General features: G+C 44.7%; 1 protein-coding gene across 1 annotated transcript in view; it reads right to left on the bottom strand.

The window, feature by feature from the left end:
* Positions 1-12,520, bottom strand: part of slc35e1 (solute carrier family 35 member E1) — a 63,933-nt gene extending 51,413 nt beyond the window's left edge. The window contains exon 1 of the mRNA XM_073068861.1: positions 12,146-12,520. Coding sequence (XP_072924962.1) covers positions 12,146-12,476 — 331 coding nt within the window. The 5' untranslated portion in view covers positions 12,477-12,520. The remainder of the gene's footprint in view (positions 1-12,145) is intronic.
* Between the last annotated feature and the right edge of the window lie 1,856 nt (positions 12,521-14,376).

Genomic DNA, 14,376 nt, shown 5'->3' on the forward strand with positions numbered 1-14,376 from the left:
AGTTGAGAATGGGAAATAAAGGAATTGTTTTGCCGACGCTAGTGTCTAAAGGAACTCCGATTAATTTGTTAGGCAGAGATGCCTTATTGAAACTGGAATTAAAATTAGAATGCACCAGAAATGGGCTGAGTGTGGAAAGAGCAGGGGCTCAATTGATAGTGCGAGAAGACAAGAAGGCTAATGTCTTTTGGATAGGAGACATCGCAGATCAGATTCAGGAAACCTGGGAAATATGGAAAAAGGGCGTGCAGGCTATATTACCCAGGGCTGTATGCCCAAATCTGAGCTACACTGTACAGTGATTTTTGACGAGACTCAGAACAGGGAGTTAGAGGAGAGATGGCACCTGGAAACATGTACCCAACAGCACCTGGAAGGGGAGGCTGTGATAATTGGAAAGCAAGGGGCAGCTTTACAAGTTAAGTGGAACACCTTTTTAGAAAAATGGTACAGGATACCGGAGGCTGCGCCCCACGTAACGTTGTTGGTAAACAAGGGATATCAGTCTAAAGACTTAGGACCCTTAGTTAAGAGTGCTGAAACTGTAACAGTGTGGAGGAAAATCACGCCAGAGGTGTGGATATCAGAAGACAACAATTGCATTAAAATAATGGTAAGTGTAGATATGGTAGGGACAGTGAGAGAGGTCAAAATAACTCCCCAACCACATATGCCATTGCTGGGAAAGGAAAGAGGCCAGCAGAAAGATAGAAGGTTAGATGAGTTGCCATCTATTCTGTGGTCGCAGCATGACACGGACGTAGGGAAAATGAAAACAGCTAGTCCGGTGGAAATAAGGCTGAAAAAAGGAGCAATTCCACCCAGGAGACCACAATACCCTCTAAGACCAGAAGCAGAAGAGGGAATAGCATCGACAGTGCAGGGGTTGCTTGAAATAGGACTGTTTGTTAAAAGAACAAACAGTCCATGCATTACCCCGTTGCTGCCAATCTTAAAAGCAGATAAGTGGAGATTGGTGCATGATTTGCCAGCGGTAAACAATGTGGTAGAGGACTGGTCAGCAGTAGTCCCCAACCCACACACGCTTTTGACTAATGTTCCACCAGAAGCAAGTTACTTTTCAGTGATTGATTTGTGTTCGGCTTTCTTCAGCATTCCTCTAGCCGACCAGTGTCAGTATCTGTTTGCATTTACTTACAGAGGTGCTCAGTATACCTATACCAGAATGCCGCAAGGGTTTAAACATTCACCACATTTTTAATCAGGTGTTGAAGGCAGACCTAGAGGGCATGCCATTGGAAAGTACATTGTTACAGTATGTGGATGACCTGTTGATTTGCTCCCACAGTAAGGAACAGTGTGAGCAGGACACTATAACACTGTTAGAGAAGCTGGCGCACGGAGGACATAAAGTATCCAAAAAGAAACTGCAATTTTGCACACAGCAAGTGGAATACTTAGGCAGGGTAATATCCAAGGGAGTGAAGGCGATAGCACCAGATCAGATTGAGGCAATAACTAAGGCCCCAAAACCCCAGACTGTAGGGCAGATGATGACGTTTTTGGGAATGGCAGGGTACAGCTCAGATTGGATAGGAGAATATGCTGAGATTGTGGCACCTTTGAGAAAGATAATGAAAGCAGGACATACAAATTTGAAGAACAGCTTACAGTGGAATGAAGAGGCGGAGATAGCTTTCAATACTATTAAGCAGGAATTGCAGTCAGCACCAGCATTAGCTTTGCCTGAATACGAGAAGGTTTTTCATTTGTATGTATCCAACCGACAGGAGGGTTATGTCACAGCGGTTCTAACACAAGAGACAGGCACAGGAAAAGCAAAGCAGCCGATAGCATACTACAGTACGAGACTAGATGAGGTGGCTCAGGAGTATCCACCCTGTTATCAGGGATTGGCGGCGCTGTACTATGCATATGAAAAGGCATCATCTGTAACCCTGGGCTATCCTGTGACTCTGTACACACACCACAAAGTAGCAGAATTGCTGGAAAGAGGGAAATTTGTGCTGACGCCAGCCAGGATAGCAGCGTATCAGATGCTAGTGACATTTCCAGACATAACTATACAGAGATGCACTACCAGCAATATAGCCGATTTTGTCCCTTTTGGGCTATAAAGGAGAACCCCATGATTGTGTAGGGAAGACGATGGCATCTGCCAAATTGTGAGAGCAGATTTACGGTCAGAACCACTAGAGGATGCAGATAAAAAGGTTCTGTTCGTAGATGGCTCGTTATAGGGATTATGATGGAAATCATGCAGGGTTCTCAGTAGTGCAGCAGGATCAGTCGAGCTATAAGATTATTAGGATGGAGTCCTGTCCCCAACTGTGTTCCGCCCAACTAGCGGAAATCAAAGCCCTGACAGCTGCGTGTGAAATGATGGAAGGTGAGAAAGTAGACATCTATACTGATTCGGCATATGCTCATGGAGTATGCCATTTGTTCGGGGCAGTGTGGAAACAAAGAGGTTTTAAAAAAAGCAGTGGAGATCCCATACAGCATTGTCAGCAAATTCTAGACTTAATAAAAGCCATAATGAAACCTAAAGCATTGGCTATAGTAAAACGCCAGGCACATAAAAAGGGAAATGATGTAATAACAAAGGGAAATCAAGCTGCGGACGAGGCAGCCAGAAAAGCGTCTGGATGTACATCAGCTGCCATTGCCCCCCAGGTAAGCCTAGCTCCAGAACCTGTGGTAGAGGACCTAATTGAAATACAAGGTAAGGCAACTTTGGCAGAACAGACAATGTGGAGACGAAGGGGGGACAAGCAGAACCCGGAAGGCTTGTGGAGCATGGAAGTGATAAAGAAAATAAAGAAGGATGGTTTTTGGTCACCTTATTTACAGGCTTCAGTGGACTTTGTCTTGTCACAGTGCGAGGTATGCGCACAAAATGCAGGGTTCGGACATCAGTTATTTGACTGGTTAGAAAGTAGACTCGGAGGATGGGAAGCATGGCTGACTAAAATGGCAAAAACTGTCAGTATTGTATTGTTGAGCGGTGCGCTTGTGCTGTGCTGTTTTCTTCCTTGTCTCAAGTCTCTTGTAGTGCGTGCTGCAACCAAACAATTTCCGATGCTCGTGGCAATTACTGAAGCAAGCTTAGTGGAGAAAGAAACACCGAAAATGTATCGTTACAGCCTACAACACCTGCAGGATGAACAAGAGCAAAACGACAGTGTGGGAGTAGATTGTAAGGGCTTCTGAGTTTTTTTTTCCTGTCTCAGGTACAAAGGGACAGGTTTTTGGCTCAGTGGCCCAGGGTAACAGGGAGAGAATACTTTGAGGTCATGGCGCAGAAAATTATAGATTAACCCGAGATTTGGGAATAAGTGCTTGAGCTTATTGGGGCTTTTGTGTGTGGACTCTTAGCCTTCTTTCTCTGTGTGAGACCCTATGGGTCTCAAAGGGGGGGATATATTGGAGTATAAAAGTTGCATTGTTTGCTGTGATACCAAAACTATGTAGTCAGCTTTGAGCTTGCTATTTGCTATGCATGTATCCAATTTAGTAGGAGAATGAAATCTTAAGAATGTAGAAGATAATGGTGTGTTAATGAGAGGCTAGCTAGCTAAGAGATGTAGATTAGAACATGATTAAGTCAATGGGTAGAAACAATAGTGGCGGATGTACTTGTGATACGCAACTGTAGACCGATTGGATATGCTAATACAACTAAACCAGGAGATTGCTATAAAAAATGCTATGTACAAGGATCGGTGGGCAATTGGCGACTAGCTCAATGACTGTCTCAGCTTTGATTTGCAAATTAAAGTTTAATACTTCTTGAAGAATCTTCTGCATCTCCTGGTTGTTTGTGGGGCACGAGAAACCACGACAGTGTCAGACACCCTGAGCCAATAGGCTAGTTCTGGACTTATTTCCACTTGGCATAACTTACCTATTATTATTTAATTATTTATGGTTTTATATTGCTATATTTCTACACTATTCTTGGTTGGTGCGACTATAACGAAACCCAATTTCCCTCGGGATCAATACAGTATGTCTGTCTGTCATCCACCTTACTTCCTCAAAGAACTCTAACAGATTTGTCAGGCAAGATTTCCCTCTACAGAAACCATGTCAACTTTGACTTAATTTATCATCAGTCTCCGTGTACCTCAAAACCTCATTCTTAATAATGGACTTCAACACTTTCCCAGCCACTGCAGTCAGGTTAAATGGCCGAGAATTTCCTTTCTTTTGCCTTTCTCTCTTCTTAGAGACTGGAGTGACATTTGCAATCTCCCAGTCATCCTGGACCATGCCAGAATCAAGTGTTTTTTGAAAGATCCAGACACTAGAATGCTACAGCACAGTACAGGCCCTTCAGCCCTCCATGTTGTGCCAACCCATATATTCCTAAAAAAAAGTTCTAAACCCACACTACCCCATAACCCTCTATTTTTCTTTCATCCATGTGCCTGTCCAAGAGGCTCTTAAATACCCCTAATGTTTTAGCCTCCACCACCATCCCTGGCAAGTCATTCCAGGCACCCACAGCCCTCTGTGTAAAAAAACTTACCCCTGATGTCTCCCCTAAACTTCTCTCCCTTAACTGTGTACATGTGCCCTCTGGTGTTTGCTATTTGTGCCCTGGGAAACAGGTACCGACTATCCACCCTAACTATGCCTCCCATAATTTTGTAGACCTCTATCAAGTCCCCTCTCATCCTTCTACATTTCAAAGAGAAAAGTCCCAGCTCTGCTAACCTTGCATCATAAGACTTATTTTCCAACCCAGGCAACATTCTGGTAAATCTCCTCTGCACCCTCTCCATAGCTTCCACATCCTTCCTATAATGAGGTGACCAGAACTGAGCACAACATTCTTAAGTGTGATCTCACCAGAGATTTGTAGAGTTGCAACATGACCTCTCTACTCTTTAACTCAATCCCCCTATTAATGAAGCCTAGCATCCCACAGACCTTCTTAACTATCCAATCAACCTGTGCAACGACCTTAAGGGATGTATGGATTTGAACCCCAAGGTCCCTCTGTTCATCGACACATTAACCCTGTACTCACCCTCTGGTTTGTCCTTCCAAAATGCATCACCTCACACTTATCCAGATTGAACTCCATCTGCCACTTTTCTGCCCAACTCAGCATCCTGTCTATATCCTCTTGTAACCTTCGACAACCTACTGCTCCATCCACAACTCCTCCAATCTTCATGTCATCCTCAAAGTTACTCACTCATCTTTCCGCCTCTTCATCCAGGTCATTTATAAAAATCACAAAGAGCAGGGGTCCCAGGACAGATCCTTGCAGCACTCCACTAGTCACCAACCTCCAGGCAGAATACTTTCCCTCCACTACTACCCTGTGCTTTCTTCCTGTAAGCCAATTTTTTATCCAAACAGCCAAGGTTCTACTGATCCCATGTCTCATGACTTTCTGGCTAAGTCTCTCATGGGGGAACTTGTCAAATGCCTTGCTAAAATCCATGTAGACCACATCTACCTCCCTACCCTCATCAATTTCTTTTGTTACTTCTTCAAAAAACTCAATTAGGCTCATGAGGCACGAACTTCCCTTTACAAATCCATGCTGACTATCCTTGAGCAGACTGTACTTCGCCAAATGCTCGTAGATCCTATCCTTAAGAATCCTTTCCAGAAGTTTGCAGACCACCAACGTATGACTCACCGGTCTATCGTTTCCAGGATTCTCCCTATTATCTTTTTTAAACAAGGGAACTACATTTGCCATTCTCCAATCCTCCAGCACCTCCCCTGCAGCCAAAGAGGATTCAGAGATCATAGCTACTGCTCCAGCGATCTCTTCTTTCACTTCCCACAGCAACCTGGGGTGTATCACATCCGGCCCTGGGGACTTAAGATATTAAGAGGTATAGACAGAGTGGACAGCCAGCGCCTCTTCCCCAGTGCACCACTACTCAGTACAAGAGGACATGGCTTTAAGGTAAGGAAAGGGAAGTTCAAGGGGGATATTAGAGGAAGGTTTTTCACTCAGTGGTTGGTGCGTGGAATGCGCTGCCTGAGTCAGTGGTGGAGGCAGATACACTAGTGAAGTTTAAGAGACTACTAGACAGGTATATGGAGGAATTTAAGGTGGGGGGTTATATGGGAGGCAGGGTTTGAGGGTCGGCACAACATTGTGGGCCGAAGGGCCTGTAATGTGTTGTATTGTTCTATGTTCTTCTTCCTTAATCTCCACAATGACCAGCACACAGGCCTGTTCTATTTCAGCCTCACTCTGATCAAGGTCCTTTTCACTTGTGAACACTGAAGCAAAGTGTTCATTTAGGACCTCCCCAACCTCCTCTGCCTCCAGGCACACATTGCCTTCTTTATCCTTTAGCGGCCCCACCTTCATTCTTGACATCCTTCTGTTCTTCACATACGCATAGAACACCTTGGGGTTCTCCTTAATCCTACATGCCAAGGCCTTCTCATGCTCCCTTCGAGCTCTCCTATGTCCTTTCTTAAGCTCCTTTCTGCCTACCCTAAATTTCTCATGAGCCCCTCCTGCTTATATATAACATATGCTTCCTTCTTCCTCTTGATGAGTTGCCTCACATGTTTTGTCAGCCATGGTTCCCTTTTCCTTGTCTCAGTGGGACAAACCTATCCTTAACCCAGCTCAAGTGGTCCCTAAACTTCCTCCACATTACTTCTGTGCTTTCACCCTTGAACATCTGTTTCCAATTTACTCTCGCTAGTTCCTGCCTCATCCTTCATAGTTAGCCCTTCCCCAGTTAAGCACTTTCCCATTTTGTCTGTTTTTATCCTTTTCCATAGCTATGCTGAAGCTAAGGGAGTTGTCATCACTCTCACCAAAATGCTCACCAGGTTCATTACCCAGAACTAGATCCAGTATGGCCTCTCCTCTCGTCAGCCAGTCATGACCAATACATCCATCATCTCTTCAGCAACCTCTCCAAGAACTCTAGGATGTAGTTCATCTGGTCCAAGTGATGTATCCACCTTAAGATCTTTCAGTTTGCTTAGCGCTTTTCCCTTTGAAATAGCAATGGCACTCACTCCTACTCCCTGATACTTATGAACCTCTGGCACACAACTAGCGTCTTCCACAGTGAAGACTGATGCAAAGTACCCATTAAGTTATATATAACCATACAACAATTACAGCACAGAAACAGGCCATCTCGGCCCTTCTAGTCCATGCCGAACATTTACTCTCACCTTGTCCCACTGACCCGCACGCAGCCCATAACCCTCCAATCCTTTCCTGTCCATATATTTATCCAATTTTACTTTAAATGACAATACCGGACCTGCCTCTACCACTTCTACTGGAAGTTCGTTCCACACAGCTACCACTCTCTGAGTAAAGAAATTCCCCCTCGTGCTACCCTTAAACTTTTGCCCCCTAACTCTCAACTCATGTCCTCTTGTTTGAATCTCCCCTACTCTCAATGGAAAAAGCCTATCCATGTCAACTCTATCTACCCCCCTCATAATTTTAAATACCTCTATCAAGTCCCCCCTCAACCTTCTATACTCCAAAGAATAAAGACCTAACTTGTTCAATCTTTCTCTGTAACTTAGGTGCTGAAACCCAGGTAACATTCTAGTAAATCTTCTCTGTACTCCATTTTGTTGACATCTTTCCTATAATTCGGTGACCAGAACTGTACATAATACTTCAAATTTGGTCTTACCAATGCCTTGTACAATTTTAACATTACATCCCAAATCCTACACTCAATGCTCTGACTTATAAAGGCCAACATGCCAAAAGCTTTCTTCACCACCCTATCCACATGAGATTTCACCTTCAGGGAACTATGCACCATTATTCCTAGATATCTCTGTAATACTGCATTCCTCAATGCCCTATCATTTACCATGTATGTCCTAGTTTGATTATTCCTACCAAAATGTAGCACCTCACACTTATCAACATTAAACTCCATCTGCCATCATTCAGCCCACTCTTCTAACTGGCCTCAATCTCTCTGCAAACTTTGAAAACCTACTTCATTATCCAAAGCACCACCTACCTTAGCATCATCTGCATACTTACTAATCCAATTTACTACCCCATCATCCAGATCATTAATGTATATGTCAAACAACATTGGACCCAGTACAGATCCCTAAGGCACACCACTAGTCACCGGCCTCCAACCTGACAAACAGTTATCCACCACTACTCTCTGGCATCTCCCATCCAGCCACTGTTGAATCCATTTTACTACTTCAATATTAATACCGAACAATTGAACCTTCCTAACTAACCTTCCGTGCGGAACCTTGTCAAAGGCCTTACTGAAGTCCATATAGACAACATCCACTGCTTTACTCTAGTCATCTTTCCTGGTAACCTCTTCAAAAAATTCAATAAGATTTGTCAAACATGACCTTCCACGCACAAATCCATGTTGACTGTTCCTAATCAGACCCTGTCTATCCAGATAATTATATATACCATCTCTAAGAACAATTTCCATTAATTTACCCAGCACTGACATCAAACTGACAGGCCTATAATTGCTAGGTTTACTCTTAGAACCCTTTTTAAACAATGGAACCACATGAGCAATACGCCAATCCTCCGGCACCATCCCCATTTCTAATGACATTTGAAATATTTCTGTCAGAGCTCCTGCTATTTCTACACTAACCTCCCTCAAGGTCCTAGGGAATATCCCGTCAGGATCCGGAGATTTATCCACTTTTATATTCCTTAAAAGCGCCAGTACTTCCTCCTCTTTAATCGTCATAGTTTCCATAACTTCCCTACTTGTTTCCCTTACCTTACATAATTCAATATCCTTCTCCTTAGTGAATATTGAAGAAAAGAAATTGTTCAAAATCTCCCCCAGCTCTTTTGGTTCCACATATGGCTGTCCACTCTGATTCTCTAAGGGACCAATTTTATCCCTCACTATCCTTTTACTATTAATATAACTGTAGAAACCCTTCTGATTTATTTTCACCTTACTTGCCAAAGCAACCTCGTATCTTCTTTTAGCTTTTCTAATTTCTTTTTCTTCTTATATTCTTCATATTCCTCCAGCACCTCATTTACTCCATGCTGCCTATATTTATTGTAGATATCTCTCTTTTTCCTAACCAATTTTCCAATATCCCTTGAAAACCATGGTTCTCTCAAACTTTTAACCTTTCCTTTCAACCTAACAGGAACATAAAGATTCGGTACCCTCAAAATTTCACCTTTAAATGACCGCCATTTCTCTATTACATCCTTCCCATAAAACAAATTGTCCCAATCCACTCCTTCTAAATCCTTTCGCATCTCCTCAAAGTTAGCCTTTCTCCAATCAAAAATCTCAACCCTGGGTCCAGTCCTATCCTTCTCCATAATTATATTGAAACTAATGGCATTGTGATTACTGGACCTTAAGTGCTCCCCAACACATACCTCCGTCACCTGACTTATTTCATTTCCTAACAGAAGATCCAACACTGCCCATTCTCTAATTGGTACCTCTATGTATTGCTGCAAAAATCTATCTTGCACGCATTTTACAAACTCCAAACCATCCATCATCTTCCATTTCTTTGACCCCAATACCATCTCACCAGCATCATTTTCCAGTGGTCTATTATTAAGTCTCACCTCCTTTTTATTCTTTATACAACTGTAAAAATAATTTGGTATCCTGCTTCTATTATTGGCTAGTTTGCCCTCATATTTCATCTTATCCCTTCTTAATAGAATTTTTAGTTGTCTTTTGTTTGATTTCAAAAGCCTCCCAATCATTCAACTTCCCACTCACTTTTGCTACCTTATATGCCCTTTCCTTGCTTTTATGCAGTCCTTATCTTCCCTTGTCAGCCACAGTTGCCTACCCCTGCCATTTGAGAACACATTCTGTGAGACATATCTATCTTGCACGTTGTGAACTATTCCCAGAAACTTCTCAAGTCGTCATCCCCACCAGTATCCTCCTTGATGTTAAGGATACTATCAGAACGAGCTATTCTTGTGCAAAAAGATGCATTTGTTTGTTGTATCGACTACACAAAAGCATTTGATAAAGTGATATTACAGGAAACTCTAGATTTAGATTCGAAAGACCTCCGCCTAATCAGAAATCTGCACTGGAAACAAACTGCTGCTTGCTGTAAGAATCGATGGAGAAATGAGTCAGGTTACGAAAATCAACAGAGGCGTTAGACAAGGGTGTGTTTTCTCCCGATTTGTTTAATGTGTACAGTGAAAACATCAATAATTTCAGAAATGCCGATGACACTGTGTTAATTACAAGTACGGAGGAAGAACTACAAAACTTAATTGATATAGTTGTTGAAGAAAGTGCAAAAAAGGGTCTATCAATTGCAGAAAGATATCCAAAAAGGAGAATCCTATCTGCAGGCTGAGAATAAATGGGGAAGACATAAAACAAGTACAGAACTTTTGCTACTTAGGAAGCTGGGTGAAATCAGATGGCAGGTGCGACATGGACATTAAAAGAAGAATAGGGATGGCAAAAGACACCTTTACGAGAATGAAGAATATACTGACCAATGCTAAACTAGTCATGAGAACCCGCCTCAGAGTACTGAAATGTTACGTTAATCCAGTTATGTTATATGGTTCAGAATGTTGGACAATATCTAGTAACATGAGGAAATGAATTGAAGCAGCAGAGATGTGGTTTCTGAGGATGATGCAGAGAATATCATGGACGAAATGAATATCTAATGAGGATGTCATGAACAGAGCAAGCACAAAAAGAGAAATAATGTATGAGATCCTGAAAAGGTAACGTAACTTCACTGGACATGTGATTAGGAAAGAGGAGTTAGAATGCATGGTAATTATGGGAAAGATTGAAGGGAAGAAAGCAAGAGGAAGGCAAAGACAAATGATGATGGGGACAGCAGCCAGAGAACTGGAAATGAATACCAATGAATTGATCCACTTGACCCGAAACAGGAGTGTGTGGGCCATGGCAGTCGAAGCTCAAACTGGACATGGCACCTGATGATGATGATCCTCCTCCAATCCACCTGGGCAAGCACCTGTGTAATGCCTCTGTAATTCCCTTTATGCCACTACGATACTAATATATATGACTTATGTTTCTCCCTCTCCAATTGCAGCATGAATTCAATCATATTATGATCACTGCCTCCTAAGGGCTCCTTAATGATAAACTCCCTTATAAGATCTAGGATATTGCCTCCAATAATGCCCAATCTAAGATCGCCTTTCCCTGAGTAGGCTCAAGCACAAGCTGCTCTAAAAAGCCATCTCATAGGCATTCAACAAATTCCCTCTTGCAATCCAACACCAACCTGATTTTCCCAATCCCCTTGCATATTGATGTCCCCCATTACAATTGTGTCATTACCCTTATTACATGACTTTTCCAGCTACCTTTGTAATCTCAACCCCACATCTTGGCTACTATTTGGAGGCCTATATCTGATTCCCATGATGTTTTTCTCACCTTTGCAGTTTCTTAACTCCATCCACAAAGATTCAACATTCTCTGACCCTATATCACCCCTTTCTAAAGTTGTAATTCCAGCTCTTATCAACACCACCTATGCCTTCCTGCCTGTCCTTTTGATACAAAGTATATGCTTTGATGTTTAGCTCCTCACAATGGCCTTCTTTCAGCCACGACTCAGTGATGCCCATAGCGTCATACTGACCAATCTGTAATTGCACCACGAGTTTGTCCACCTTATTCTGAACATTATGCACATTTAAATACAGCACCTTCAGTCCTGCATTATTCACCCTTTTGAATTTTGCCTCTGAGGTACAATATAACTGTTGGTTGTGTACCTAATCATTAGCTTGTCCTTCCTTACACCTATCATCTACGTGCAAACCTGGTGGCTCATCCTCAGCTCTATCATACTGGTTCCCATCCCCCTGCCATATTAGTTTAAACCACAGACAAATACACGGTGAAAACAAACAGACTGAACACAGGTACTCACAAGCATAACATAGACAGGGACGCAGTGATCACAGTAAATTGACTGTACACACTTGCTCACAGGGAAGCACACAGCGAACACAGACAGACTGACTGAAAACACCTTCTCAGAGGCAGAGCATACAGACACACAGAGAACAGAGACGCTGAACACACCTGCTCATGTGTAGGGACACATTGACGAATATAGACAAACTCAGACACACCCACTGACACGCAGGCACCCCGATCCCTACCTGTATGCGCGTACGACACGGGTACTTTCCAAATGCTGATGTGGGCCGACACCGAAGCGAAGTACTTGCCAAAGGCAAGCGGCAGCACAAGGCGCAGGAAGTAGCGAGGCGGTAGCTCGGCGGCCGGTGGGATGTTCCAGGCACGAATCAGCGGTGGCATGAAGACGCAGATGGCGAGGATATGGAACAGCGACACGGTGACCGGGTACGGGAAGTTGTTCAAAATCATCTTGTTGATGACGTTGCCGCCGGAGCTGACCGTGTACCAGCACAGGCAGAGGGTAAAGATCCGCACCCCTTCCCGCAATACCGACCGCTGCCGCTCCGCCATGTTGCTCCGCGTCGCTGCCGCCGCGTCAGCACGTTCGCGCACGGGGAGGGGGCGGAGCCGAACCGCCCGGTGACCACGTCCGCGCACGGGGAGGGGGCGGAGCCGAACCGCCCGGTGACCACGTCCGCGCACGGGGAGGGGGCGGAGCCGAACCACCCGGTGACCACGTCCGCGCACGGGGAGGGGGCGGAGCCGAACCACCCGGTGACCACGTCCGCGCACGGGGAGGGGGCGGAGCCGAACCGCCCGGTGACCACGTCCGCGCACGGGGAGGGGGCGGAGCCGAACCGCCCGGTCGCTACAGTACCTTCTCGCCAGGTACTGTGTTACACAGACCGATCAGGAAACGATCAACTTCCGCTTTAACTATACGCACGGACTTGGCCTCCATTGCAGTCTGTGGTAGAGCATTCCACAGATTCACTACTCTCTGGCTAAAAAACAAGTTTGATGTTGATCGGTGCGAGCTTGTCTCTGTTCCTCCTGTAATCCACGATCAGCTCTTTTGTTTTTTGGACATTGAAAGTGAGGTTGTTATCTTGGTACCACTGTGTCGGTATCATCTGTAGGTGATCTCACCGCTAAAAATAAGGCCGATCAATGTCATGTCTTCTGGAAATTTGATCGGCAGATTGGACCGTGTGTGGCAGCACAGTCATGGGTGTAAAGGGAGCAGAGGAGGGGACTCAGGACGGAACCCTGGGGACACCTGTGTTGAGGGTGAGAGGGGCAGAGCTGAGGGAGCCCATCCTTACCACCTGTGTATGATCTGATAGGAAGTCTAGGATGTACTCAAGTTCTTCACGGACAATGCAATATCTGATAACTTTGTTTCATTCAACATACTATACTCGCCTCCCTCCATCAATCCATTTTTATCATTGTCATAGATTTCTCAACTCATTCAAATTTCCAACTTATTTAACTTTGGTCCATTGTCATAAGGTGGGCGTTGAGAGCAGACCCAAATGCAAGACACAGGCGAGGCTTCAGGCGTAGGTTGTCAGCGAGGAAGGGAAGGGAACAGTCCAGCCTCAGGGTAACGGCAAAGACGGCCTGGCTTACCCAACAGAGGCAAGGACTGGAAGGGACAGATCCAACCGCAGGGTAACGGCAAAGACAGCCTGACTTACTCCACAGAGGCGAGGATAGGATACTGACGAGACAAACCAGCAACCACACTCGAACCCAGGGCCACTCATATTCCAGCTCCAATATGAGAATCAGGAGCCTGTGATTAAGCCCAACTGAAACAACGGACAGCCAGAAGACCCGAAGTTCAGAGTCCACAGACCGGACCGTGAACCAGAATGCAACTTCTCAGACCAGACCATGACAGTATTCCCCCCTCTATGGGAGCCTCCAGGCAACCGAACAGGCTCTCCAGGAGTGACTACTTGAGCGGGTGGGGGGTATTCAATCAGGAGGGAACCCAAGATGACGAGAGTTAGACGACAGTTTCTGCATTGCTGGGTCTATGTATGGCTGGTTTGTTCTGTTATAAGGTGGGCATTGAGAGCAGACCCAAATGCAGGACACAGGCAAGGCTCCAGGCATGGATTTCTGGCAAGGAGGGGAAGGAAAGGGAACAGTCCAGCCTCAGGGTAACGGCAAAGACCCAACAGAGACAAGGACAGGAAGGGAGAGATCCAACCTCAGGGTAACGGCAAAGACTTACCCCACAGAGGCGAGGACGGGATACTGACGAGACAAACCAGCAACCACACTTGAACCCAGGGCCACTTATATTCCAGCCCCAATATGAGAATCAGATGCCTATGATTAAGCCCAACTGAAACAATAGACAGACAGAAGACCTGGATCCATGGACTGGACCGTGACATCCATAACCACTATAACCATTTCAGCACTACTATCTTGCTCATTACCCACTTCATTA

Source organism: Hemitrygon akajei, chromosome 16, assembly GCF_048418815.1.
Source record: "Hemitrygon akajei chromosome 16, sHemAka1.3, whole genome shotgun sequence".
Taxonomy (NCBI): Eukaryota; Metazoa; Chordata; class Chondrichthyes; order Myliobatiformes; family Dasyatidae; genus Hemitrygon; species Hemitrygon akajei.